Below are 26,598 nucleotides of genomic sequence, written 5' to 3' on the forward strand. Positions count from 1 at the left end.
GGGGGTCCCGCTGAGCCCGGGGTCCCGGTACCTCTCGGTGCGTCGCCGCTCCTGCCCGTGACCCCGTCCCCGCCGTGTCCGTTATCGATTATCGGTTATCGATTACCGGTTATCGATTACCGCCCCCGCAGAAGGCCCCGGGCCCATCGATGCCCTCGGCGCTGCCTCCCCCCCCCCCCCCGCCCCGCGCTCGGCGCTCTCGGCGCTCCGCTGCCCGCCCCTGGGCAGCCGGCGGCCGCTCGATGCGCCGGCGCTCGGCTGAGCCCCCCGTGCCGGCCCATGGCGGCCGCGGCGCCCCCCTCCCGGCGGCTCGAGGGCGTCGGCGCTCGGCTGCGCGGCCTGGCTGCGCGCGGGGGCCGGAAGTGGCTCGGGGCGGGCGGGGGGGTCCTCAGGTGAAGCCGCCGCCGATGGAGCCGCCGCCGCCGCCGCCGAGCCCCTGAGCCCCCCCCGCCGCACCCCCACGCCCCGCGGCCGGGCCGGGCCGGGGGGGCCCTCCCCGAGCCCCGCCGGTGAGGGGGGAGCGCTGTCGGGGCGCCGGGCGGGGTGGGGGGCAGCTGGGCCGGGGCCGCTGCCCGGGGCGGGGGGGGGGCTGGCAGGGGGCGGGGGCGATTGGGGCGGGGGGGGGGGGCGGCTGGGGTTGGGGGGGGAGTGGGGTGTGACCAGGCCGGGGGGGGCTGCTGGGGTGGGGGGCGCTTGGGGCGGAGGGGCGGGCTGGGGCGGCGGGGGGGGAGCGGGGCTGGGGGGGTCGGCGGGGGGGGGGGGGGGTGCGGGAGCTGCCCGCGGGGGCGGGGGTCTCTTCTGGGGGCGCTGGCTGGAGGCGGGGGGGGGGGGGCTCTTGGCTGGGGGTGTCCGTCTCCTGCGGGCGGGGGTCTCGGGAGTGTCACGGTTTTGAGTGGGGTCCGTCCCTGGGGGGGGACAGGGGGCAGGAGGTGTTTTGGGGAGGTGTGAGGCCCCGCGGGGGGGAGGGGGGGGCTGCTGTGGCGGTGGGTGCCAGGGGCTGCGCCCCGGGGTGGGCCCCGAAATCTGCCCCGAGCCCCTCTCCCCCGGACGGCCGGGAAGGGGGGGGGTGTTCCTCCTCGCAGGGGCGCAGCCCCCGCGCTTGGCTGCTCCGCGGGACGCGGGGGCCGGGGGCACCTCTCCTCCCGCCCTGGGACGGGGCCGCGGTGGCCGCGGTCGCCCCCGCCAGCGGGGAAGGGGGCGCGGGGGACCCCACCTCGGTGCTGGAGCAGCGCGGTCGATGAAATGACATTTCTGGGAAACAATGGGCTTCACCGGAGGGACGGACGGCGCGGGGCCGCTGCGGCCCGGGGAGCCCCGCCGAAGTTCTTGTGCTGTTTTGCGTCCCTGTTCCGTGGAGGGATCCGTCCGTCCGTCTGCGCTTGGGATCGCTTCCCTCCGCTTCCCTCCCTTCTCCGCGTCTGTTTTCTGGAGCGGCAGGTTGCCTGAGGGGGTTTAGAGAACGTTTCCTTGGGGTTTTAGGGCGAGCCTTTTCCGAGCACTTTTACTCCTCCGTAACGCAGCCACCCCGGTGGCTCCGGGGTCAAGGTTGCTGCGGGCGCCGCTTTTTGGGTGAAGCTGTTGGCTCCAGGCAGGGTTTTCCCAACCAGCCTGTAAACGCCGGAGCCTCCTCTTCGGTTGTGTGACGGGGATGCTCGGATGTGGGGTTCAGCCCCCGTTTCCGTGTTGCCCAGCCGGTGTTTCCCAGCGCTCTGCCTCCTGTTACCGATTCTGCAGCAGCTCTGGAGACCTTCCCCAGGCAGGGGGGGCTGCGCCGTTCTCCCCCCCCCCCCCCTCCCCGGCGCAGGGGGGGCACCGGGACAGGCAGCGCGTGGCTCCGGCAGCTCGGGGAGGAGCAGAGAGCGGGTACGAGCTCCCTAAAGCCGGCGTCCCGGCTGCTGCCTGACTCCGTTGCCGTTGAACCCCTCCTGAGGAGAAGCTGCGGTGCCGAGGACCAACTCGTTTTGCTCGCGGAGAGTGAGAGCGCGTCTGTCGTCAGCCCCAAACAGGGGCTTCGTGCCGATGTCCTGCCCCGGCTCCTGGTGCCCCGTGGGGATTGCCGAAGGGGGACCCGGAGATGCTGGGGGGGCACGGGAAGAGGCAGCGGCAGCTCTGGGGAAGCTCTTGTGCCAACGCTGCTGCTGGCAGCCCGGCTGTAAACTTGTTCTCCGCTCGTGGTTGCTCCTTGCGGAGTCTCGGCTCCTGGGTACGTGGTGGGCGCCTGGGGCCTGTGCTGCGGGAACGGGGGGACGTCCTCGGGGACTGACGCTTTGGGCAGGCAGCGTCCCTGCGCTGGGCTTCGCGCCTGGCGAGGCCGGTGTTCGTGGGGCGAGGGCGGCGTTGTCCGGGAGAAGCTCGCAGATACCTTCCCGCTGCGTATCGGGGCGCTGGTACAGACAAAACGGGGAGCGTCTGCGTCTGCCGGGTCGCACCCTGTGCCCCTCGGCTTAGGTGGAGGCTGTGCCGGGCGGGCGGCGGGAGAGGGTGTGCCGTGTCCTGCGGCACGGCTGGGGCGAGCGGCGGCAGAGCCGGTGGGGACGGGATAACGACTTTTGGCCTCGTCTTGGCTTTCGCTTCCAAGGACTCGAGGAAACCTGAGCAGCCTCGATGAGGCAGCGTGACAGTCGGGGCTCTGGAGCCCTCGTGAACGTGTCAGTGCTCGGAGGAGCCGGGGAGCCAGCGAGCCGCAGGGCCCCGGAGCGCCGATTCTGTTTGCACAGCAGCGGCTTGTGCTCCCGAGAGGAATTACAGGAACCGCGGGGGCCGACGTGGCCTCCGTGCCCGAGGACGGAGCGGGGTTATCTGAGGGCAGTGGACACGGGACGGGCGCGAGGAGGGAGCATCCAGCGGAGGATTAATTTTTCTCCGCTCTCAGTGGATCGGTTCCATTTAAAACGCGCGTGAACGTCGTTAGCGAAGTTGGGCTGCAAACGATAGCGTTGAAAGTGCAGCACGGCTTCACTTCCTAAAGGCCAGGGTCTCTTTCCTGCGGTCCCTATCTGTCCGTCCGCCCAAGGAAGCGCTGAAGAAGGAACTTCTCTTTCCTCCCTTCGCTGCCAGGGCGGTCTCCTGAAACGTCTTTTCATCTTTTGTAGGCTCAGCGTCGTTGCTCGCGGTTATTATTTATTCGTATTGTGGTGATGCCCAGAGGGCACAACACGGGTTTAGATGCTGAACAAAGGCGCGGTAGAAGACGGCCCTCGGTTCGCTTTGAATTAAAACTTTGTTGAAGTCGCTGAATCTCGGGAGCGTGTTTAAGACGAGGAATTTTACATTTTACCCTGCGCTGGTTTATGGTGCTTTTTCCATCAGCAGGCTTTTAAACAAAATTATATCAATGAGCGGGCAAGGCTCGTGTCCTGTCGTGTTAGCGTTAGGAGCAGTTCCAGCAGGGAGGAGCTTCTCCAGGTGGTGAATATTAGCGAAAAACAGCATCCCCGCTTCCGTGGGAGACAGCGCCTGGAGTCTCCCATCTCGCTTCGATCGCCGATCCAGGGTCTGGCTCTGGATCCTCGGAGGGTTTCTCTCTCTCTCTCCCCCTGTTTTGTCAAGCACTGGCTTTATTTATAAAAAAGGTCAGAAATTGCAGCCGTGTCTGCTCAGTTCTTGGGTTAAGGCACCTGAAACGTGGGCGTTATCTGGGAGACGGTCTCTGGTCAAGAACCCGTGGGGCCACGGGGGTGATATCGGACCCGTCTTTGTGGGTTAGGGCTCTGCTGCGAGGCCGGGCTCGTGCAGTCGGATGCAGCGGCCGCGTCAGCTCGGCTGGTGTGGCAAACCCCAGCGCAAGTGGTCCGGAGTGGGGTACAGGATGTTTTTCTGCCCGTCCCTAAAGCAGTAACCTAAGAATATTCCTGTTGCCGCTCTCCCACCAGCGCTGCCCGGCGTCGCGTCGCTCCAGCGTAGCCTTGATTACAAATGTCGGAGGAGACGAAGGGTCTCCCCCAGCTCAGCAGCGAGGAGCTGTCAGCTGCCGTCCTCCAGCTGCAGCGCTGCTTTAAATCGGTTTGGTTTTGTTTTTTTTTTTAAGCAATGATGCTTCATCTTATTTAATAATATATTTCAAAGTATGGAAACAATGGGAACTATTTTATAATGGATAAAACATGTCACAACGCTTTAATTTGCGCTTTTGAAAGGTAGCTCCGTTCACTTCTGCCTCTGTTGAGCCGCTTGAGCCGAGGTCCTCCCCGGCAAGCAGGGCCCGGCCCCGCTGATGGCAGCTGCCGTAGAGCACCGGCACGGCGTGGCAGAGCTGCTTCCTCGGCGTTTAAATCGGGGACGCTCGCGGGATGGGGGGCTCTCCATGAAAGCGAGCCCTTCCCCTCCGCTGGGTTTTGAAACGTTTCCAGTGACACAAACTTTGGTGTTTTTGAGCAGCCGGTTTGTTCAGCGAGCTTCTATTTGCGGCAAAGGTGGAAAAAAAGTCCTCACGTTGGAAAATAAACGGCAGCTAATGGAAACAATGGTTGGGAAAAAGAAACTGCAGGGACCTTTCCAGCGCTTACTAATTCTTACCCTGACAGGAGGCTCGAAGACATTCGCCCCGAGCGTGTCTTTCCCCCTGCACATGCCGCTCCTCTTCTCGCCGCGGGCTCGCTGCTTCCGAGCTGTCCCGCGGCAGGTCAGCGGGGAGCTGGGAGCCAAACCTGGGTGCAGAGAGAGAGGTGGTGGTGCCTGGGAGGCGTTGGGTGCAGCAGAAGCCGAGGAAGGCTGGCTCTCGTGGTTCCCGAGGGGTCCTTCTGCCCGTCCCAGCTCCGAGGGGCAGATCTGATCCGGGACCCGGGTGTCCGCGCGCTGGGTGGCTCTGGGGAAGCAATCCCTGCCTGCAGGCCACGCCGCCGGACCGGCGGAGGAACGGGTCAGACCGAAGCGTTGTGGTGTTTCTGGGCGGTTTCTGTGCGGGTCTGGTGGGAGCCGTGCGTTTACCCTCTGTAGGGGCTGATGTTGTCGTCTTAAAAATAATCTGGCAGATACCTCGGTGTAACCGGGCTGGGGTGTCTTTTCCTGCCGTCCTGGTGTCTGGAGAAACATTTCGCTGCTGGTGCCGAGCTTTCGGAATTGTTTCACAGCTCTTGAGGTACAACCAGAAGCACCGGGGAGAAATGAAGAGGGGAAGAAAATAGGCTGGCGTTCCTAATGACCGCAGGGGTTAAAACGGGCTCCGGAGGCAGCTGGTGGGAGCCCCGTCCTGGAGGTGTGTAGAAGCAGCCTGCGGGCTGGGTGGGAGCTGAGAGACTTTTCCCATCTCTGGGATGTTTCTGCCATCCCAGGATTAAGCAAAGACCCGGTCCCTCTCCCGGTGCAGGAGGGGCAGCCAGGCCTGGCCTGCTTCAGAAGCCTCTTGTTATTAGTGCAAAGGACCTTCACAAATTGCATCACGCTGAGAAGGGGGGGGGGGGGGGTAAACTGGGCTAGTTCTGAGGACTTTTTTTTTTTTTTTTTTGCCTTGAGTGTTGCCACTTGGGGAAAAGTTCTTATTTCAGAGGGGAGGAGAGCGTCGAGCAGCGCTGAAGGCACTCTGCTCTAATTTTAGTGTGCTTCTGTCTCCGATTCCCAAGTTGATGATCACACCTGAAAGCTGGGAAGAAAGTCCGGAGCCGGAGACGTGCTCTCTGCGCCCGACGGTCCAAAGCGTGGAGGTTTGTCCCCGGTCCGAGTCCTGGCCGCGCCGTCTGACCCAGACCCCCCCCTCCGGAGAGAGGACAGACACGGTGCTTCGGGCTGGGGCTCTGCTCCGAGGGGGATCGGTGAGGGTTGCCCTTCCTCGCGGAGATGGAGGGCGGCTGTTAGTGGTGCTGAGCGGGAGCTCGGAGGCGGCCGGCATCGCTCCCTGTCGTGCCGGCGCTGAGCGGGGACGAGCCGAAGCCACGTCCTTGGAATCAGCCCCTTTCTCCCGGGAATGTGTTTTCACCGAGGCCGTGACGTGGGGTTTTGTCACTCTGGCTGCGCAGCCTTTTTGCGGTGCTTTTCAAAATCGAAAGGACTCTGGGAACAAACGACACGCAGAACCATTTTCTAGCCAAAGGGTAATTACGGGCCGTCGTTATTGCAGAGCTATAGGTTCATGCGAGCGAGGTGCTTTTTTTCATTTGCAATTTTTAAACTGCAGTGCCTGCTTGCGAGGCCTTATTTTCCTTAATTTTGGCTCAGTATAACCGCTGACACGTGGCTCAGGGCTCCTGAAACGCTCCCAGTGTTTTTCTCTGGGTCCTCTTTTAAAATACAAAGGAGCGAGGAATCAATCTCTTTTATTGCACATCATCCCGTTAACATTAATGAGACCGCGTGCGTGAGTAGGAAGTAGGAGTTACAGAACTGGCTCCTCAACTCAATTGTGTTTGGCTGATTATTAGCTGATTACTTTGAGGGAAATTCACTTCTCGCTCCTCGCTGGCTGCTGCCTGCGGTTTGGGGAGGACACTGGGGTCCTGCTTGTCCCTGGCCGCAGCCACGAGCCCGGGCTGTGACGGGTCCCCGGGAGGCGGCGAGGGGCTTGGGAGGGGGCGATGCCGGCAGCTTTCCGTGCCGTGTGTTCCCCCGTGGTGTCCATCGGATGGTCACTTGGCGCTTGGTCTTTTTTTTTTTTTTTTTTTTTAAATTTCATATTTTCAAGGGCTTCTGCAGAAAGAAAGGGCTTTCTAAATAAAATTGATTTTTATAAGCGCGTGGCCGTGCCCTTTGTGCAAAGCAGACAAATCTCTGAGCGGGTGTGCGTAACACAGAAAAGCAAAATTACAGGTTCAACAAAAATAAAGCTGCAGGATGCATTTTAAACCACAGTTCCTGTGTAACCCGGTGCCTGAGAGAGAGATTTCAACCTAAATTATTTTAATCTCGTGAAGTTAACGGCCAATGTGGGGTGGGAAGGGGAACTCTAAAGTGCTCGGCTTTTCCTTCGCTGCCCAGGCTGGGAGGTTGCGCAGGGAGGACGCCCTGGGGGGTCTTGCCGCAGGGTATCGCTGGGCTGGACTGGGTGTAAACTGGTGCCCAGCTGGTGAAAGCCTCCCCAAAACCAGCGCGCCCCCGTGTGAGGTCTGCAGTTAAGTGGAGCGCAGTGAGAGCGTTTCTTAATTAACATCAAGCAAATAGTCGGGTCCGACAGGGTGATAAGCCTGGCCTAACTTGTCCGCATCTGTACTTCTCTTGAGTGGTGCATTGCCAGGAGCAAGACTTGTACAACTTGGTTTGTTCAAGACGCGGTTATTGTTAAAAATCTGCTTTTAAAAGGGGCAGCGTCAGAAGGGAGCAACCGATTTCTTTCAGCTCGGGAAAGGTACCAAGGTCCCCCAGAAAGCCTCACCGGCTGCTCGAGAGACGGAGAGGAAAATGAACAGCGTTGCTGCTGCTTGTGTGTGCTCGCACTCTGCAAATCACGTTGATTTTCCTTTTCGAGGAGACGATTCATCTCCACAAATTATCTTTTTTTTTTAATTGTTCTCTGCAGCAATCGCTCCGTTTCCGACCCTATCAACTGCCAATTAGAGCCAACTCTAAACAGCAAAACTCCTGTTTCTAAAACTGGGCTCATTTTGTTTCTTAAACAGCCAGTGTAATTGACAAATAAAAGCCATTTGAATGTATAAAACGTTCATTATCTCTGTGGGGTGCCGAGCAGCAAACTGTAAGGCAGATTTCCCTTTTATTTTGGTGTGGTCGTCGGAAGGGCTGTTGCGAGGCTGCTCGGCAGAGCGTGGTGCGTTAGCGTTCGGTCTCATTACCCAAAACCCCGACTCTTTTCATTGATAAAATGAAGCCGAGCGCTCGGGCTACGCGCGTCCCGCGCTCGGGTCTTCATCTCCCCGCTGCCGCATCGGGCACGAGCGCAGCGGTTCCCAGCAACGGCCCCTCGCTGCCCGGGGCTGTGGCAGCGGCCCTCTGTCCGTCCCCACCGGTGACTCTCCAGCTCTCGGCTGTCCCGGGGGAGCTGGCAGCTGCTCTTCTCCCCTCTCTGCCCGCTCCAAGTGTCCCAGGTTTGGCTTTAACAGCTCACGCCGTTTCCCGTGCGTGCCGCAGAGCTGCGGTGGTGGTGGTCTGCGTGCGGGGGGATGAAACCCTCCGTGTTCACCGTGGCATTCGTCCGCAGCATCGCAGCTTCGCTGCCGGGACCGCTGCTGGCGTTGGCATTCGCTTTCCTCTTGGAAAGTGCCTGGAAAGCACTGCTCGGGTGGGGGGATCGGGGTAGTCCACCGGGGTTGATGGTGAAGTCGGTGTTGACGGTGTTAAGCCCAGGGCTGCAAAGCAGCGTTGAAGGAACTTGGGGTGAGTAACTCGTCTGCTCTGAGAAGCTGTTGGGCAGTTGTACTGGAGGAGAGTCCGAGCAGCTTCTGGAGGCTAACTCTGACTGAGCTCTGCTTTCTCTTTCAGCAAAGTACCTTAAAGATGGATATAGAAGACTGTAATGGACGATCTTACATATCTGGTATGTCTGATCTTGATTTTTGCCAGCTATTTTGGGTTGCTAATGTTTTAAGGTGCTCAGTCTCATCCTCTGGGTATAAGCTGTCCTGTGCTCGGTTGCTTTGCCCGAGGCTGTGCTGCTATCGCCGTCACAGATTAAGCATTGAGGAACAATATTCAGAACATCAGCATGTTCCATTAACTATCTGAGAAGTGATAGAGCCCAGGGCGTAATAAACAGCTAATTTAAAAAACGGTGCCTAGGCTGAGCCTCGGAAGTTTACGCTGAAGTTTATGTGCTTGTGTCTTTACCTGCTGATCGGGTGGGTGGCTGCCGGCACGCCAGCGGTAGGTGAAATTTCAAGCCTTGCTGCAAGCTGGAAGGAAAATGTATTTCCAGCGATGGCTGGGCAGTCCCGGTGCCGAGGGGTCTCGGGGAGGTTGGCCGTTCCTTCAGGGCTCCTGGCTGTGCTCACAAACGGGTGGTTTAGTCCCGCTCTCCGGGATGCCGAACCCACGACTGGAAGCAGCGCGATATTTAAGACCCCCGCAGGTGATCTCAGCCGCGCGCCTTGCCAAGTCCGGCGCTATTGTTTGTCGGTGTGCGTTAAGATTAAACCCAGGCTGAAAGCCATGAAATGTCCGTGGGGAGAGGGGGAGGCGGCATGGGGCTGGCCTAGGTCTGGGTGCTGCAAGCCGCCGGTGTGCCGGACCGCTCCGTAACCGGCGGGGTCGCACGGACCGGAGCTGCCGTGCTGGGAGTCGCAGCCCCAGTGACCGGCTCCAGAGGGTATCCCGGTGGCACTGAGGGGCTTTAGATTATCTGGTCGCCTGCAGAAACCGGGCTCGCAGCTGGTACGGGCTGTAAGTGAAAGCTGGTTTGGTGGGATTTGTTCTTATCTTCAGGGGACTGGTGTTTGCAGTGTGAAAACACCACCGCTCGTCCATCTTTGCCTGGGAGAAGAGGGGGATTAGAGTAAGACCCGATGTAGATTGAGAAGTGGCAAAGCCAGAAGAAACTCTTGTGATTACCTAATCCGGCCCCAGCAACACAAGAGGCAGGAGGACGCCTCTGTGCGAGCCCTGCGAGCTGGAGGAGCTGGGGGGTGCCGGGGATGAATGGCTCAGCGGGGATGAAGGTCAGAAGTTGAAGTGCTTTGGAAGGGAGAGAGGACCCCGGCTGTTCTAACAAGCGGTTGCGGTGGCTGGGACTTGGTGCATTGACAGAGCTGCGCAGGGGACCTTGCACAACGCCCCTTTGCATGAATCACGTTATATCCTGCCCGTTCTGACAAAGTTCATCCTCGGAGTTATTGTGTTCTCCTTCTTTCTACGAAGATTTCCTCCGATCCCCGGAGGATCCCTGCTCGGGTTAGACGCTTGGCTCTTCTCGAGGCGCTCGCTGCAGTTTGCTGCTCGGGTTTTGGTCGCCAGGATGTCTCCGTTAAATAACAAAATGCTTCCCCGAAGCTGGCCGATTGTGTTGTGCCAGGGCGGCTGCCTGCTGAACGCGGCTGCTTTCTCAGCTTCGCTCGGCTTTCCGCTCAGCAGAACCGCGTCCGCCCGGCGCTCGCCGCCGTCCTCCGGCCGAGTCTGGGGCCGTGTGGGTGCATTTGGTCTGGAGGTCCACGTCACCTGCAGAGCTGCGGCTTTGCTTTTCCTCGGGGGGTCCCGTGGGTGAGCTCTCCCCTTTCTCCAAGGTCCCTGCAGCAGGTCCACGTTTCCCCATGAGCGCGGAGGTGCTGCGGCCCGGAAAGAAGGTCCGAAAAGAGGCAACAGAAAAAGCCCGTCTCCCTCGGTGCAGCCTGAAACCCCCTCAGGTGCATGTGAGCTGTCAGTGCTGGAAGTTCCTGGGGGTCCGGGGTTTAAGCAGCTCCTGGAGTTTGGAGGGAAGGAGAACGGTTAAAGGACGGGAGAAGGGAAGAGCAGTGTTACAGGAGCTCTGCGGGGCCGCCCGGCCAGGGTGGGCTTTATTTTTGAGTTCCCCGGTACTTGGGGAGCGAAGCCTGTGCTGCCCAGTCCTGGGGGTCAGGGTCGTTAGGCGCAGGCCTAATGAAGATCAGCTAATCGTTAGGGTCAGGGTCAAGGCCTGCCAGTTAGCTGCTTCAGGTCGCTGGGCTGCTGCGGATCTGAAATGACTAGAGGAAACAAACAGCAGAGCTCTCGAAACTTGTTTCTGTGAAATGTGTTTAATTAAACGAACTTTTAAAAAAAGAAAAAGTTCATGTTCGTCATATAGCGAGGTAACCAAAAGCCCGGAAACTCTTCATGAATGTGAAATACTTTTTCTCCTTTGAATTCTTCACAGGAAAATAAGTCAGTTTTGAAACAGGTCTGGTAGAGACAGAGTCGTTACTGCAGAAGGGGTAGGAACAAGGTGGAGGCGGGCAAGAGACCTCTCCATGCTGCGTGCCGGTTCCTCGGGTGGCACCTCCTCGGGCTGTAAGTCCTTCTGTAGACGCTTAACCCAAAAAAAGGGCATTCGGATTGTGCAGATAACGGCTTTGCTGTTCTCTGCTCCTGTCGGTCCTGCCTGCTGGGCGGCATCGCCATTTCGCAGGTGGTAAGAAGGGCTGAGCACCTTGGTCTGTGCAGACCGGCACGGCCCCGTGCAGGAGAAAGCACCAGAGCAGCCTCTTGTCAGCCTCCCCGTCCCAGACCGGGGACACCCCGCGCGGGCAGGGTGGGATCGGGTCCCTGTCCGCCGTGGTTTCACTGCGGGATCCTGCCCTCCCTCGCTGCAGTCCTCTCCCTGGGGTGGCCAAGCACCTTCGGAGGTCTGCCTCCGCTTCTCTTGCCCATGTGTGTGCATGTCAGAGGCCGATGGAAGATGGGGGATGTTTTCAGGCCGTCCCCCCATGCTCTGCTCCCCAAAACAGCCCAAGTCTCCTCCATTTTACCCTCTTTTATTTGGGTGCTGGGCACCTGAGAACAGGGTTAAACGCTGTCAGCTCCTTGGATAACTGGGCTACAGACAGACGAACCGTCTCTTGCGTGACGTTCAGGTTTCCATTTGTTTTTTTAGAGCAAATGAAATGTGACCCAATATTTCCTGAAATCTCAAGTCTGAAAAGTTATCAGAGAGGGAAATTGCTGAGAGACCATCGAAACCAGGCGCTGGTTGCTCCCAGGGGTGGGATAGTGCTTCAGCTCTTGCTGTCGGCGGCGGGCAGCCTGCCCACCTTCCCGGAGCTCCGAGCCGCTCGCGGGAGCCGTTATCGGGGGTCCCAGTGTCAGCCCCGCTGCTGCACGGAGGGAAAAACCCCGTCCCCTTGTGTGGGGGTGATTTTTGGAGGGGGGGGATCCTGGCCAAGGTCCGTGCGGCTCTGCGTGGGTTCGACAGCGATCCTTCCCAGGGGAGCAGAGGCTCTTGGCAGTGAGAAGGTTCGTGCTGGCCTGACCCCTGTTTCGGGGAGGGCTGGGCATCGAGGATCGGCTCGGTTATCCCTTGGTGGTGCTAGTCAGAAGGAGATTGGGGATCCTTCGGGATTAGGAGGGTCCTTTGGGATCTGGAGGATGAAGCTAGCTGGCAGAGGAGCTGAGAACGGGATGCTGTGCCCTGCCTTTACGCTTGAAGGGACCGAGGAGAAATTAAGTTGTTTTTTTTTTTTTCTCCTTAATGTTTAACTTAAATTCTAGTTTGGGGTTTTTAACCTTTCTCCAATACATCAGAGATCGGCAGCAGCTGGGAACAGATTGTAAAACAGTGCAGTGAGGTTCTTCCTGCTGTCAGCATCGCATGGATGCTTTGTTAGTGAGCCCTGATCTCATCTTCAGGGTTAAACCTGGGACCAGGAGGGTCTTTTTGTTGTAGGATGGGAACTGCACGCCAAGGTAAGCTCACCTGGAAGTGCTGCCTAAAAATATTCCTCGCAACTTCTGCATGAGGCCGTGGTCTCGTGCGTCGTGGCTGTGGGCTCTGGCCGTTTGATACGGATACGCTTGTGCGTGCGGAGTGCTGGGAAGGCGTGAAGTGCCTCTCTTCTGGGCTGAGCATCTGCTCCGGAGCGGCCTGGCTCTGGCGTGCTCTGGGTCCGGACACAGCGGGTAGCTGGGGGAGTTTAACATGAGACACTTTTGCTCCATTTCCGGAGCTGAGGACCGAGGCTTCGGTGTCCTCATCCCTTATCGACGCAGGAGGGTCGGAGCCCAAATGAGCCATCGCTGACTGTAGGCTGACATGGGGGATGATGCTGTTCTCCCTCCGATTATCGGATCCTCTATTTCCTACTGATGTTTTGGGTCCTGTGCCTGATTGCTGAGCCCCCGGGCAGCCGGCTGCGTTGCAAGGGCAGAGCAGAGACCCCTCAGCATCACCGATTCCCCGTCACCCGCCCGCTCCCTCCTCTCCCTCCTTAGAGCATCGTCCCCGGCCGGCTCAGCGTGGCTCCGTGCTCTCCGAAGGCCGCAGCCACGTATCCCCGTGCCGGGGAGCGGTGCGGCCCGGGTTCCCGCTCGCCGTGCCGCCTGCCTGTAAAATGACAGTCGTTTCCCTCGCTTCCAGGAATCTGCTCTTCCTGGAAGGTGAGTGGCTGCGTGCGCCCTGCCAGCGACGCAGACATGCACACGCAGCCTGGGCTCCAGCGCTGTTTCCAAGGAGTTGGCTGTGATAACACTCCAGGGTATCTCCAGCAAGGTAGAATAATGCGAGTTAAACGGGGGGGGGGGGAGGGCGGGGGGAGGATCCTGAAATAACTCGGTGCCGTCTCCGCTTGCTGTCTGTGCACGGAGGAGAAGGGGTGCAGGGGGCTGTGCTGGGCAGAGGGACTGACTCTGGAGGGTGATTTATAGGTGTCTGAAATCCCCTGTGCTGGCAGGGAGGAGAGGGAAGGAAAGGCCTGACCCTCCCGAGATGCCTGTGGAGGTGAATGTGAGCGAGGTAGGCTCAGGACACTGCTTTTGATTTACCGAGACCCTTTGAGAGGGTCGGTCTGGCCCCACGCAGCGGCTGTTTGGTTTTCGGGCTGCAGGACGTGCCCCCGGCCCGCAGAGTACCGCACGGGGGGCTAGGTCCCTCTCGGCAGCAGGGTGCTTTCCTCTGCAGGGCTCGTTGTTCAGCCTTCTCGTTAACCTCTTCTGCCGTGGCTGGCAGTGCACGTCGGCTTCGCGTGACTCAAACTCGCTGGCAGCAGCTTGCCAGCCTCGCCGAAGTGTGGGGAGAGGAGAGGGAAGGGTCCTCGAAGCCTCTCCCGCTGTGACCCCGGGAGGAAAGAAAACCTCTTTAAAATGCTGCCTGTGGGGATTTGGGGAGGGTGAGGATGCTGCTGGGGTGTCCCAGCTTGGTCTCAGTCGAGCAGCGATTTAGAAGATGCTGTCTCACCGAGGGCAGTTACCATAAATGATTCCCATGCTCAGCGAGGCTGATGAGCTCAGCGTCCCAGTAGTCATCAGACAATGGGATGAACTGGGCTCGGGGAGCACCGAGAGTTTCTCCAGATGCACGTATTTAGAAATAACATTCCCAGCTGTGCTAAAGGCGTTCACGGAGCTTCTGCACTTTCCATCATGAAACTCCGCCGTCCCCGTCCCCGCGGCATCGCCGAGGAGCGGCCGCCGCAGGCAGCTGCCCGGTTCTCGGGTGCGCGGTGGGGAGGGCTGGCAGGGAACCGGGGGTTTTCTGCGTGCTGGCAGCTGGCAGGTCTCACCGGAACGGAAACCTGCTAGCCCCCGGAGGGGAAAAAATGAGTCTAGCCTGCCGCGCAAATGCCTTGGGCTCGAGGTGATCTGGTAGGCAGCCGTATCGCTGAATTCGCTTTCCAGTGTGAATGGGCAAGGGCCTGCTTCCAGGGACTGCAAGGGTCCGTCCGGGGTGGGCTCGGCTTCCCAGGGATGTGAGTACCTGCTTGGGAATTGTCACTTCAGCACGGACTGTCGGGGAGGGGGACCCCGGTGCCTGGCGAAGGGACCCGCTCCCCGGGCGGAGCGCTGGGGTCAGCCTGGCAGTCAAGGCTCGGGTCATTTAGGTGGGGGCTTGATGCTTGTGCGTGGGGGTGGCCTGGCTCCCCCCCGGCTGGCACACCGTGCACTGCAGTGCCGGCCGGAGCTCCCGCAGAGCCCTCCAGCGTGGCGTGCCGACACCTCTCCCCTTCTGCAACCTCTCTGCGAGCCGGTGAGGAGAGCGAGGCGTGCTGCTGCCGTCGGCACGACGCTGGCTCGGGGCTGTTGCATCTGAGGAGGCCACAGCTGGAGGAGTGTGGTCCAGAAAGCACCAAGCTCCTGTCTAATACCGTGCCGGTGTGCGTGGCAGACGGTGCCGTTGGGGTAAAAGCCATGTCCTGCAGCCCCCCGAAGGGCCCGTCAGCAGCCCCTTTCCAAAGCAGAGGTGCTGGGAAGAGGGCTTGGCGGGGTGAAGCCAGTGCAAACCCACAAGCCGTGCTTCAGGCATCACTCACTTGTGTTTCCCTCCTCCCAAAGGTAGTGGGGATTCCTCTCTGGAGAAGGAGTTCAGCTCGGCAATCGTGGGACCCACGGTGAGCACACCCAACAGCCAGCACTCCTCCCCGAGCCGCTCTCTCAGTGGTGAGTACGCCGACTTAACTGAAAAAAGCCGTGCCAAGGTCTGCCTGTTTTGTCCCCAAACCCTGCACTCTCTCAGGCGTGACATAAATTCTGACTTCCCGCTGTGACAGATTTCTCTCTGGGTCTGACTCTTTGTTTTCCAACCGAAGACGATAAAACCCTGCTTTGGTTTGCATGGAGCGGCTGCCGGGTTACTGATCCTGGGCACCGGCTGTTGCTGAGCCCGGAGTTTTACAAGTCGGCTGTGGCGGTGCCGAGGACTCGGGGTCTTTCCTTGTGGCTGTGAATTTCACCTTGACTTTCAAGCAGCTGCATGTTCCAGACTGTTAATGGCCACGGCTCTGGAGGGGCCGCAGAGCCATTGGTTGCTTTGGAATAAGTTATTTTTTATATCTGTCTAGGTGGCTGTGTGGGAAATGAGACGCTGCTCCGCTTCCTCTCGTGTAGTAGCTGGGGCAGGTTGGAGTCTGGGGCTGGCACAGCAGTTCCTGTAGCAGCAGAACTCTGCCTCTATGTGAATGAGTCTGTCGGGAAGTTATTTGTGTAGCTGTGGGAGATACGGAGAGCCCCCGGGCATGTTCGGATACACCGGGAGTGCCACGGGGTGATGAAACACACCGCCAGCTCCCAGCCTTCGCCTATCCCTGGCCAGTCTGTGCCATTTTGTTCAGGCACCGGCTTTGCCTGCTCCCCCCGCTGCCAAGAAATGAGCAGAAGAGGGGGAGGCAGCGTGCTTCTTGGGGAGCTCCTCTTCTGCCAGCCCTTGTCACCTCGCCGTGGCACTGCAGAGCACGGGTGCGTGCCCCCTGAGGTCCTGCCCAGTCGTGCCGCTGCCTCCATGTGCTCTTGCCCGGCAGAGTGCCGTCGGCCGAGCTGGTGGCTGGCACCTGACAGGGAACCAATCCAGGAACGGGACCGGTGTGGGGAATCTCCTGTCCACAACATGAAACTTCCCATCTCCTTCCCTGTCTGCTGATGGAATTCTTTGCTTTTTATTTAAAATGAATGAAATTGCTTTTTCGGTTATATTTAAGAACCTCCCCCAGTAAAATAGGTCCGATTTCAGAGCTGTCACAGTCTGTCCCTCGTCCTGGCATGCCGTCCGCTCCCATTGCTCGCTGTGGTGATTGATGAGAAATGCGACGTTTCCCTTGTGCGCTGAGGAGCGGCGTGGCCCTGGATGAGCTCGGTACGGCTGGTACAGGCTTAACTTGCAGAGACTCTATTTACATTGCAGCCTTCTCGGGGCAGCAGTCAAGTTTCCGTGGGCCATACATGCCACTAAGTCGTGCTGACGCATGAAAATAAGGAACGCTGAGACAAGATAAGTTGGCAAGCCCCGCTCTGAATTGCGCTCTCGGTATTCAAGAGCCGACAGTGGGGCCATCTCTACCAGATTAACTCAACCGACACCGAAAAGACCGGCACTGCTCTGATCTTCCCTCTCTCCCGGCTTCCAGCCTGCAGTTGCGTATTGCTTTTCCATAGCAGAGGAACTCCCTCGTAATTTATCTGCGTGGGCTTCCAGCAGTTAGGTGATTGGGACGCCTCTGGTTAGGTCCTGGCGTTTGAAGGTTGCTCTTTCTGAACCAGGATAAAATAAACCCAAAACAATACATTTTCAGAAGGAGTAATGTTATGAATTAGCTCTGTTGCCGTTTTTTTCCTTTTATTACTTGCTATTTATTTTATATTTCCCCTATAAAAACACTTAGAAGCTCTGCAGAGAAATAAAATCTTGCCTTTTCGCAGAGGACAGTTCTGAGAGGTAACGCAGCCTTTTCGCTTGATCAGAAGCAAAAGGAATCGAGCACATGGACTGACTGAAAGGACAATAACGATCGCTTCCCCTTTAACAGCAGGATGCTAGTGATGGTATTGCCTCTGATCTGACTTGACTTCACAGCTGGTTCATCCAGCAAGCATCGTGCCCCAGAGGAGCAAGAATATTATATAACCTGTTCTGCCAGCAGAGACTTCTCTCCAGTGAGACCGGACTCTGCATTGGTTCTGAAAGGAGAATTACAGAACAATAGTTGGCCTCCCTTCTATGCCCAGGAAAAAAATAAGTCCCCAGGGGAATGGGAGAAAGAAAAAAAAAAAAAAAAACCCAATGAGAAAAATCAAAGTGCAGCAAACGTCAACTCATCCAGGCAGCTCCCGCCACCGAGAGAGGAGCTTTTCACTTCGTGTTTGTGCACAGAGGCGTCTGTTTGCGCTGGGTCTCCTGGATGCTCCCAGGGGAGCGCGGTGGCACCGGCCAACACATAAATAAAGTTCTGCTCCCCCCGCAAGAATGCTTCAGCCGCAGAGTCTCCTCCCAGTCTGCAGCCAGCGGTGGCTTTGGCCAGTGGCTCAGCAGACGGTCTGAAAGTGCCTGCGATTGCCAAGGCCGGGTGTATGCACAGTTCACGTTGCCTGGAGCCTCTCTGGGAAGGCAGCATTGTTTGCCGCGAGGATCCAGGAAGGGAAAGAGGGGAGCGAGAGCCAGAATTCCTGGGCTCTTCACCCAGCAATAAACCTCACGCAGTCTCGGATGAATCACTTCCATGCTGCTGCTCCTCGGTAATCCCCCCTCGCGAAGCCGTACCTAGTTCTGGGGAAGAGCCAGAGCCCTCCTGCCCGCCGTGTCGGAGGCGGCGCGGAAGAGGAGCTTTCCTCTCCGAGCGCGTGGCCTGGCTCCTCGGGGGCCGCGTGTCCGCCCTTCCCGGGGGAGCGGGAGGCGCGGGTCTCCCCAGGACTGGGACCGTCTTGCTGCCGCCATCTCCGCTCTCCGGTGTTCGCACGTCCTCCTCGCCCGGTAAGCGACCCAAAGCCTTCCTGCTCGCCCACCGGGAAGGATCATCCCTGCCTCAGCTGATGTGAGAGTTTGTTCAGAACCCCCCAGGTTCTAAAGGTCAGATCCTCCAGATGGTTCGGTACCCGGGACGTTACCAAGGTTTTCTCGAGTCCCCTCGGCTGGTACGCTGTGCCCGTCGGCGTGCCGCAGGCCTCCCCGGACCGTGGGTGAGCGTTCAAGCTCTCACAAAGAGCTGAACGAGCCCCAGGGGTCGAGTCAGCACCAGATCTGGAAGCTGCTGGGATTTCTGTGTGGTTGCGCTCAGTCTGCTCCGTTCTCACGCCTGTCTCCACAAGGCAGCTTGGACTCTGCAATCTCCTACCCTCCGGGCAGCAGCAGAGTCTCCTTTGTGTATATAAAGTTCAGTTTCCTCCAGCCCCCACAGTTCTCCTCTTAAGGGATTGGGAAGAGCCTCCTGCTTTAAATGGAAGAAATAAGAATCTGATATTTAAAGGGATTCTGTAAATATTTTGTTTAAGCCCGTGGGCTTGGTGCATGGCCATGTGGGTGACCTGGATTCGACTTTACTCCGTTGTCATCTTCCTCCGGCCTGCCAGGACCACTGCTACGGGAGCAGGTAGCGGCTGTGATCGGCCGAGGAGCGGCCATCCCCGGCCGGAGAGCGCCGGGGAGCCTCCCCAGGGGGTTCCCTCTCGCTCCCGGCTGCTGGCGATGGCTTAAAGAGGGAGGAAACTTTCCAATTTGATCTTTTAAAGACTGGCTCTCCAAACAGGCGACTTTCCACCGAGGCTGAGGGTGTCCCGGCAGCAGTCCTCCCTCGAGCAGAGGGTACAGCTGGCATCGCGAGGTGGGACGACTGCTCGGACGCTTGGCCGAGGGAGGAAGCGTGCAGGATCTGGGTGGACAAGTTCATCGGGAGGTAGCGGAGGGAGGAGAGGGAGAGGTTTCCCCCATCCTTCCCTCTCCCGGTCCCCACCGTGCTGCAGCTTGCTGGCAGCGGAGGGAGCGGAGCGGTCGCTGTCGTCTCGGAGAGTGTTTGATTTGTGGCATTCCACAGATCATTAGAGCAGCCGGGAATGTAGGTCAGGGCTGGCGCATCCCCTTGCCAGCCTCCGCTCCTGATGCTGCAGGAGGAAGGAAAGGTAGCAGTGGGGAGGGAAACCCGGGGGCTTTGCTGCGGCGCAGCGCCCGCCCCGTGGCAGGGAGACCCACCTGCGGCCCCGGCCCCGCGCCCCTCCGTCGTCCGGCTTTGGTGGGCTGCTTGAGCACGGTTCCTCCGGCTCCTGCCCTCTCCCTGCTCTTGCCTGGACCAGAAACGCTGCGGGGCGGCTGCTCCCGGGAGTCGCCAGCCCTGGGCTGTGGGACCTTTCCCTGGTCCCTGGCATCGCTCACGTCCACTTCCCTAATTTCACACAAGCTTTCTCAGGGTTTTCGGTGCCCAAACGCCACCCCACGAGTGCCTGCGTGTTCGTCCCCTCCCTGCATTTGCCGTGATTCCTTCGGCCTCTTCGGCTGTCGAGGGAAGGGGAAGAGGCAGAGCTGCCTGCAGGGAGCCTGGCCCGAGCCGGGGCAGCCAGGGCTGCCGGTGCGGCAGCCATCAGCGTGCCTGGGCAGGGGTGGGGGTTTTTAGGCAGCACCATCCTGTTCGGTTTCTTTTTTCTGCCTTTAGATAGTTGATGCATCCCAGGTCTCGTAGCAAGGGTGAAAACTTGTGGTGAAGCAGTGGCTTCTCTAGTGAGCCGAGATTTGCTGACGCTCCAAGAGACTCGTGTTAGGCTCTCTGTGGATTTCGAGCCTTTACTGATTCAGAGAGTCAAAATTGGGTGTCTTTGCTTCCTCTGCAGTACTTTAAAAGCACGAGTGGTTCTTCTTTCCCCCTCTGCCTTTGAATCCAGGGAACTAAATGTCTTTTTCTTCAGTCAGTCACCTTACAAGGCGGGATGCAGAGCAGTAATCTTCAGGGTGTGCAAACAAGCCGTCCAGCCCGTAACCTCGTGTGATCCGTGTTTGATGGCTGTTCTTGAGTAGTTAGCAAAATAAGAAGATGCACGTTTATCACAAACAAATCGCTTAACGCATCGCAGTATTTCTTTTAGGAGTAAGTCTTGCCTAAGCTGTGCTCCCAACTTCTTTAACTTAAGAGTTTTTTCCTCCACTGACTGTTTTATCCCTTCTGCCTCCTCGTAGCAAACTCTATCAAGGTGGAGATGTACAGCGATGAGGAAGCCAGCCGGCTGCTGTCACAGGATGACCGGATGCTCGAGAAGGAGGACAGCGTGATTGTGGAGGACTCGCTCTCGGAGCCCCTGGGCTACTGCGACGGGACGGGCCAGGAGCCGCACTCCCCCGGGGGCATTCGGTTGCCCAACGGCAAGCTGAAATGTGACATCTGCGGAATGGTGTGCATCGGCCCCAACGTGCTGATGGTGCACAAACGCAGCCACACTGGTGAGTGGCAGCCCCGAGGCCGGCGTTGCTGCCGGGGCAGGGGCAGGATGGGCTGGAGGGAAGCAAATTTCTGAAGCCGGGTGGCAAGCGTGTGTTGGCTGGTGGGCACAGATGCCGCGGGAGATGGGTGTCAGGTCCAAGATGCTGACCCTGGTGATGGCAGCCAGAAGATGCTCGTGAGGAAAGGTCCAGGAAAGTGCGTGTAACTGGTCTCTCCTCGTCACTGTCCAACCTCCAGCAGCAGGTCTGTCCCTCCCCAGGTTGGAGGTCACATCCAGAGCACTACGTTTGGTAGTTAACCCAGGGCTTTCCCTCTCAAAACGTGTTCAGCGCTGCTGAACCTGTGAATGCTTCTGATCTCCGGGGCTGTTGAGTCGAGAGCTGCTCCTCCGCAGACTGGGAAAATGCTTTTAAGCAGGAGTTTCACCCGCTGCTCCGGTTTTGCAGGAGAAAGGCCATTCCACTGCAACCAGTGCGGAGCCTCCTTCACCCAGAAGGGAAACCTCCTGCGTCACATCAAACTGCACTCTGGCGAGAAGCCCTTCAAATGTCCCTTCTGCAACTACGCCTGCCGCAGGAGGGATGCGCTCACCGGCCACCTGCGAACACACTCCGGTGGGTAGCCCTGGCCGGCCACGGGCCGGAAAGGAAGGGGGAGGCAGGGAGGGAACACATGATGGTGGTACAGAACCAGGGATTTGAGCCCAGCTTCTAAAAGTGCCAGCCTCGAGCTCTGAACCGCCGAACTTGCCCTCGTATCGGCTCCTGGCTTGCCACGGTCCCTACGCTGCTGCCGCGGCGCAGAGCCGACCGGCCGAAGGCAGAGCGTGTGCCTGGGGGAGGTTGTGTTGGTGTCTGGTTAATGGTCTGGGGACTCCGCTGACCGGAGGGGTGCCTGCAGGGCTCTGTGCCGCTGTGTTCCAGTCATTCCTGGGTTATTGCGTCTCTTTATAAGAAAGATAAATGTTTAATAGATTTTATTGAGTCAAGATAGGTCCCACCCTTGGGTGTGCCCTGCCCCAGTGAAAATGAGCGCTGAGGGGTTTTGTTTGTGTGTTGTTTTGACATTGTCCTTTTTAAATATGACATTTGAGATGTGGTTTTCACCCTCCGGTTCCGTGATGTAACAGCTGGCGGGGGCCACGGGTGGGAGTGAAGTACGCCAGCCGGCCCCCCGGTTTGTGATCCTTTTCCCTTGATTTGCGTACCGCCGTGTTTCTGTGGTGCTGCCGGGGCTTTTAAAGTTCACGCAGGTGGCTTTGAACACCTGTGACTCTAACCTTTTGAGTGCTGCGTGGAAATGAGTGTCGTGTGCTTCCTTGAAGGAAGAAACCGGTCCCCAGAAGAGCCTGTTCTCATCGCAGCCTTGCCCAGGAGCCCTGAAACCTGCTCCCCCCTCGCAGCCTGGCCCAAGAGCCCCAATTTTCTTTAGGTTTCTGCCCTGTGCCCTCCTCAGTGGGAGGGGGTGATGGCCCGGGTTTAAGCTCCCATCTTGCTGTGGACAAATCTTCCCACTTTGCTGTTTCTTTTGGGAGTTTGTCATCTCTCCCCAGCACACGCGTCTGAGACTCTCTGGGAGATGCCAGAGGGGAATCTGGGCAGTTTGACCCCCGGAGCAAGGTGCGAATCCTGGAACGGGGCTGTTGGTTCTCGCCTGGAGCCTGCACGGGAGCAGGTTTGCGGGTTTGCAGCTTCCAATCCGTTATATTTTGTTTCTTGACATCCCCACTGCCAAGGGACAAAGCTGCTTCTCTGTGTAAAACCTTTTTGGTCTCTTGTCTGGTTCTCCAGCCTGGCCAGAATATGGCAGCAGGTCTTGTTTCTGATACCGAGGTGATGGGGAAAGAGTCTGTTTCACCCCGGGAGAGGAGGCCAGGTTAGCGGCCTCGGGCTTTGCCAGATAACGGGGAGAAATGCCAAAGAAATCCTTTCCCCACGTTCTTTCCTTATCTCTAAGGGGGGGGGGAGCGAGAAGGCAGTAGTTGGAGGCAAAAACCCTCGTGTCATTAACTCTAGAGAGCGAAGAGCTTGTGTGTCTCCTCCCGCCCCGCTCGGAGGGTGAGGAAAGCCAGGCTCTGGTGACAGCCCGGCTCCCCGCGAAGCACCGAAGCACCGCAGCGGCTGCTCGGACCAGCTGAGCTGCGGCCGCTCTGCCTCGAGGCCTTCAGCTCTCCCGACGAGTCCTTCAGTCTGGAGCGATCAGCATCATCCGTCTTCCTCCCCTCCGCCCCCAGCCGCTCCGAGCGGCTGCAGCTCGGCCGGTGCCGAGCCGCGCTCCATCTTGGGCAGCGCTGCATCGGCTCGGGGAGGAGTTACCGCACGGCAGAGCGGAGGGCTTTGGCATCCGTCCGCCGCGAGCTCGCCTTGCCGGCAGCTCTACCCTGCGCCCTTCCGGGGTGCCACTGACAAGCCCCTGCCCGGGGACCTTCGGCACGCGGGTTTTTGGCAGGGGACGGGTGCTCTGAAGCTGGATGGCTCCTGGATTTTTGAAAAAAGTCTTTTGGTGTGTCTGGAGCAAAGTCCCATTAGGAAGGTCCCTGTTCTTTGCTTTGTTTAAACCCTCCCCGTCCCCTCTGTGTTGGGGTGTGAGATTTCGGGGCGTTGCGTGGCTGAGCCCCGTTCCAGGAACCCCGACTCGCTGGCAGCCGCGGGGTTCGTGCAGGCGGACGCGCAGACCCGACCCGAGGGGCAGGTGCTGCGCCAGCGGCTCCCGTGGCTGGCGGGACCCTGCTCCGAGCCTGCCTCGCGCTCCCAGGGGCTTTCCCCTAAGTAATGCGCTCCAGGGGACCCCGACCCGTCCAGACCCAGGGATGCAGGGTCATTTCTGGACTCCTTGGTCGTGTCTCCTCTTGCGGGTCGGGATCCCCCTCTCGGGCTGTGCCTGTCCACCACGCTCGCCCTCGCTGAGCGTCCAGAGGTGGGTCCTCGGCAGAGCTGTGCCGACGTCTCCCCGCTGCCAGGCATGGAAAGGGTCTCCTTGAGTCCCTCAATCAAGAGACGCAGAAATGGGACAAGCCCTCACAACATATCAAATGAAAATTAGTCTTTATGGGAGCTAATTACTAAGAAAACCTTCATTTAATGTGGATTTCACAGGCGAAAGTCTAGCGGTTACCCTGCCTGGGTGGAAGGCAGCGGGGCTTGGCTTTCCCTCCCTCTGCCTTAACTAGAGGCATGTGCGTTTCATGCCGTCCCCATGAGGGACACTGAGCTTTCATCTCGGAAGATGTGCTGTCCAAAAAAGTGAGGTATTAAAATCCAGATCAAACACGCTGCGTTGCTCTGAAATAGATCAGAAGCTGCAGCCCACACCCGGGACAGCTGAGACGAGCTGCCGGTCCCCCGAGACCTCCCTCCCTTTTAGTCCTCGCCGCTTCACAGCCCAGTAAATAAACGAACCTGGAGCTTGTGTTCGGAGGGAGCCTCTCTGTTTGTTGTACTTGGTCAGAAGAAACTTCTCCTGGTGAAGCCTGGCAGCGAGGAGAGCATCCCCCTTGCTCACATTTTGGGTATTACATGGGTGAAGAACGTTGGGGATCCTAAACAGACCTCATTGCTCGCTGGAAGCTTCTCGCTCCCGTTAGGTGACAGATGGACCGAGTCTGTCCGAGACACGAGCACGTGTCGGTGGGTAAATGATCACGTTTTCAAAGAACAGACTAAGGAGTAAAAGGGAAAGCGACTGATAGCAAGGCAAAGCCAGCTCAGGACGGAGCCTCCCTCCTTGTCCTGCAGCCGCTGTAAAACCCCGTCCCTGAGCCGTAGCTGACCCTCTGCCGGGGCAAGCCCAGCGCAGACGTAGCAAACCACCGTGGCCGGGCATCGCTGCAGTGTGGGCAGAGCCCCGGAGGAGCCTCGGCGCTGGGAGCAAGACCTTTGCCTGGGCAGGAGGACAGCTCGGTCCCCGTGTCCCCAGGGAGCCGTCCCAGCGCGGCTGGGCGATGGCCGGGTCCCAGGCTCCTCCGTGTCCTGCTGTCCCCAGAGCCCCGAAACGCAGGCTGAGGCAGGGAAGGGGAAGGCTGGATCCCGAGGAAATAACTTCAGGGTATCCATGCGGAGCTTCCCGGCTTGGAAAGCCAATCCCGATCCCAACGCAGCCGTCAGGGGAGCTTCGTGAGGCACAAATGCACGCAGGGGCTTGGGTTGTCGTTCTGCTTAGGAGTAACAAAACGGAGCCATTTGGGGAACTCTTAACTTTAAAAGCTGAGGGAGTGACGGAGAGTAACGAGACGTAATGGAATTGGAGTCGAGGCTCCCCCGTCTAAATTGCTAGATTTGAGGAGTAAATTCCTAACGCGCATTTTTGTGTTCGTACTCGGAGGCTAGTGGCATCCTCGCCTCCCCTGGGACGGGAGTAAACCAATATTCAGCTGCTCTGTGACAATGCTGCTGCCTGGGGAGGGCCGGGAGGAGAGATTTGCACTTGTCATCGGCTTCTCTGGACTGATTTCTAACCCGGAGCTTCGGCAGTGAAATCCACGGTGGCTCCTGGCCTCCCGCATCTGCCTGTGGCTTGGCAGAGCTGCCGGGCTAGGACCGGGCAGGGGTACGGCACATGTGGACGCAGCCGGTCTCCTCGCTGACCGCTGCCGTCTGGGGCTGCCGCGGTGGTGTTTGGCCAGGAGCCGGTACAAGCTGTCGCAAGAGGAGGTGCTGGCCCCGCTTGCCAGCCGCAGTGCAAAGCACTTCACATGAATCCAGGTGACAAAGCTGGGGTGGGTGGTAAATGCGAATTCACCTACAGCCTGAAAATGTGGGTTTTTTTAAAAAGCAGTTAAAGGTTAAACCACAAGCTGCAAAAAACCCCAAAACAACCCCTTAAATCTGACAGGAACAGAAAGAGCCTGGTCCAGGCGGGTCTCGACAGGCAGCACGCTCCTCCCTGAGCCTCGAGCCGGACGGGGCGAGCGTGACGCAGGCGGCTGTCATGGGGCTGCTGACGCCCCTGCCGGCACGCCCTGGGCGGAAGGCGATGGGCTCCGGCTTCCAGCAAAAGCAGCCGATTTCGGGGCATTGCCCCGCTACTAAAACCAGCCTCCCCGCCCCGTGGGGCAGTGTCGGAGGGGCCGGGCACGGCAGCTCTTGGCCTTCTCTCGGACGCCACGGTCCCTGGCTCTTGCCTGGTGGACCGCGTCCCCCTCCGCAGCGTGGCTTGGCTCTGTGGTTGGGTGTCCTGCCTGTTTCGGAGGAGAGCTCCTGGGTGAGGGTGATGGCCGGGGAGAAGGGAGCACCCGGGGGTGCGCTCTCCATCCTGGTTGAGTGCCCGGGGCTGTGCAGGGGGCTGGGGAGCCCCCCCCCCCCCCTCTGGCTCAGCTGCCTTGCACTTGCCTCATTTGCCCATTAGCATCTTCTTCCCTAACGAGCTGCCTCCCCCAAAGGGCATCTGAGTGTGATCAACCTGCGGCAGCAGGTCCCTTGGAGCCTGGATCCCTTTCCCCCCCCAGACTATTTAATGGGCTGGGGACTGCCTTGCCCTTTCCCCCGTGCCCGAAGGATGCCGGCTGGTCTGCTGCCCAGGTACTGCTGTGATTATACCTAATTAGCAATCAGCCGGTGAGCGGCACAAAACCCCCGAGTCAGCATTTGCGTTTCCCCATCCCCTGCGCAGGCAGCAGCCTCGCGGCACGATGGAAACTGCGACGGGGTTCAGAGATACCATCTCCCCTCGGGAGGGGTCACGATTTTTCGCTGTAAGTAGTCTGCCGGTTAAAACGTGCAGATAATAACATGGCGTGCGCAGCCCACCGCGAGGAGCACCGCCGGCTCCGCGGCACGCAGCGGCCGCTCTCCTTTGTCTGGCGGTCGCCGGCCAGCAAGGCTGAATGCCGACCTTGGGTGGCTTCGGTGATTTTCGGTCAGGAGTGAGAAAACTGGGAGAGATGAGAATAAAAATGTGTCTGGCGAGTGTCTTATCACAAATCTTGCTGGGGGTTCTGTGTGCACGCTCCGCGCAGCAACCGAGTGCTGGCCGAGCCACCGGGCACTTTGTGGAGAATGGAGGGTGAAGAAATACTTAGAAATGTTTAAAAAGTTGGGGGGTCCAGCCGCCCTCCTTACATATGGCCTTTGCCATCGGGGCTTCCAGCACGAGGGTTTACCTGGAGGTGCGTAACGTGGCCAGGCAGCTGCTAGAAACCCGTATCGCTGGTGTCTTGGGAGCAGAGTGTAGGTAAAAGCCAGGTCTGAGGCGTTTTGGTTTAGGTATTTGACCAAATTATGATTTATTTTCGTAGCTCCCCATCTGTCAAAATCCAGGACCATCCGGCCCTTCTCCTGCGGCTCTCCGGCAGGGAGCGGCGTTTGAGGCGGCAAATCGTCGAGCTGCCGGGGCGCGCGTGGTAGCTGTGTTGGGGTAGATGGTGGTCGGGAGGAAGGCTGAGGCAGAAGCCGAGCGCTGCGGGGTCACGGCTCTTGCTCCCAGCTCTGGAAACTGT

At 59.0% G+C, this 26,598-nt stretch overlaps 1 protein-coding gene across 5 annotated transcripts in view; it reads left to right on the top strand.

The window, feature by feature from the left end:
• The first annotated feature begins 335 nt into the window (after positions 1–335).
• The window catches only part of IKZF4 (IKAROS family zinc finger 4), a 30,821-nt gene continuing 4,558 nt past the window's right edge, over positions 336–26,598 (top strand). For 2 of the 5 annotated variants that reach the window (XM_075525444.1, XM_075525446.1), the window contains exons 1-6: positions 375–509; positions 8,365–8,419; positions 12,902–13,033; positions 14,812–14,916; positions 19,904–20,164; positions 20,612–20,779. In XM_075525444.1, coding sequence (XP_075381559.1) covers positions 8,380–8,419; positions 12,902–13,033; positions 14,812–14,916; positions 19,904–20,164; positions 20,612–20,779 — 706 coding nt within the window. In that variant the 5' untranslated portion in view covers positions 375–509; positions 8,365–8,379. Of the gene's footprint in view, positions 510–8,364; positions 8,420–12,901; positions 13,034–14,811; positions 14,917–19,903; positions 20,165–20,611; positions 20,780–26,598 lie in introns of all 5 variants that reach the window. The other 3 variants (XM_075525445.1, XM_075525447.1, XM_075525448.1) reach the window with 2 other exon arrangements.

Source organism: Mycteria americana, chromosome 26, assembly GCF_035582795.1.
Source record: "Mycteria americana isolate JAX WOST 10 ecotype Jacksonville Zoo and Gardens chromosome 26, USCA_MyAme_1.0, whole genome shotgun sequence".
Lineage (NCBI taxonomy): Eukaryota > Metazoa > Chordata > Aves > Ciconiiformes > Ciconiidae > Mycteria > Mycteria americana.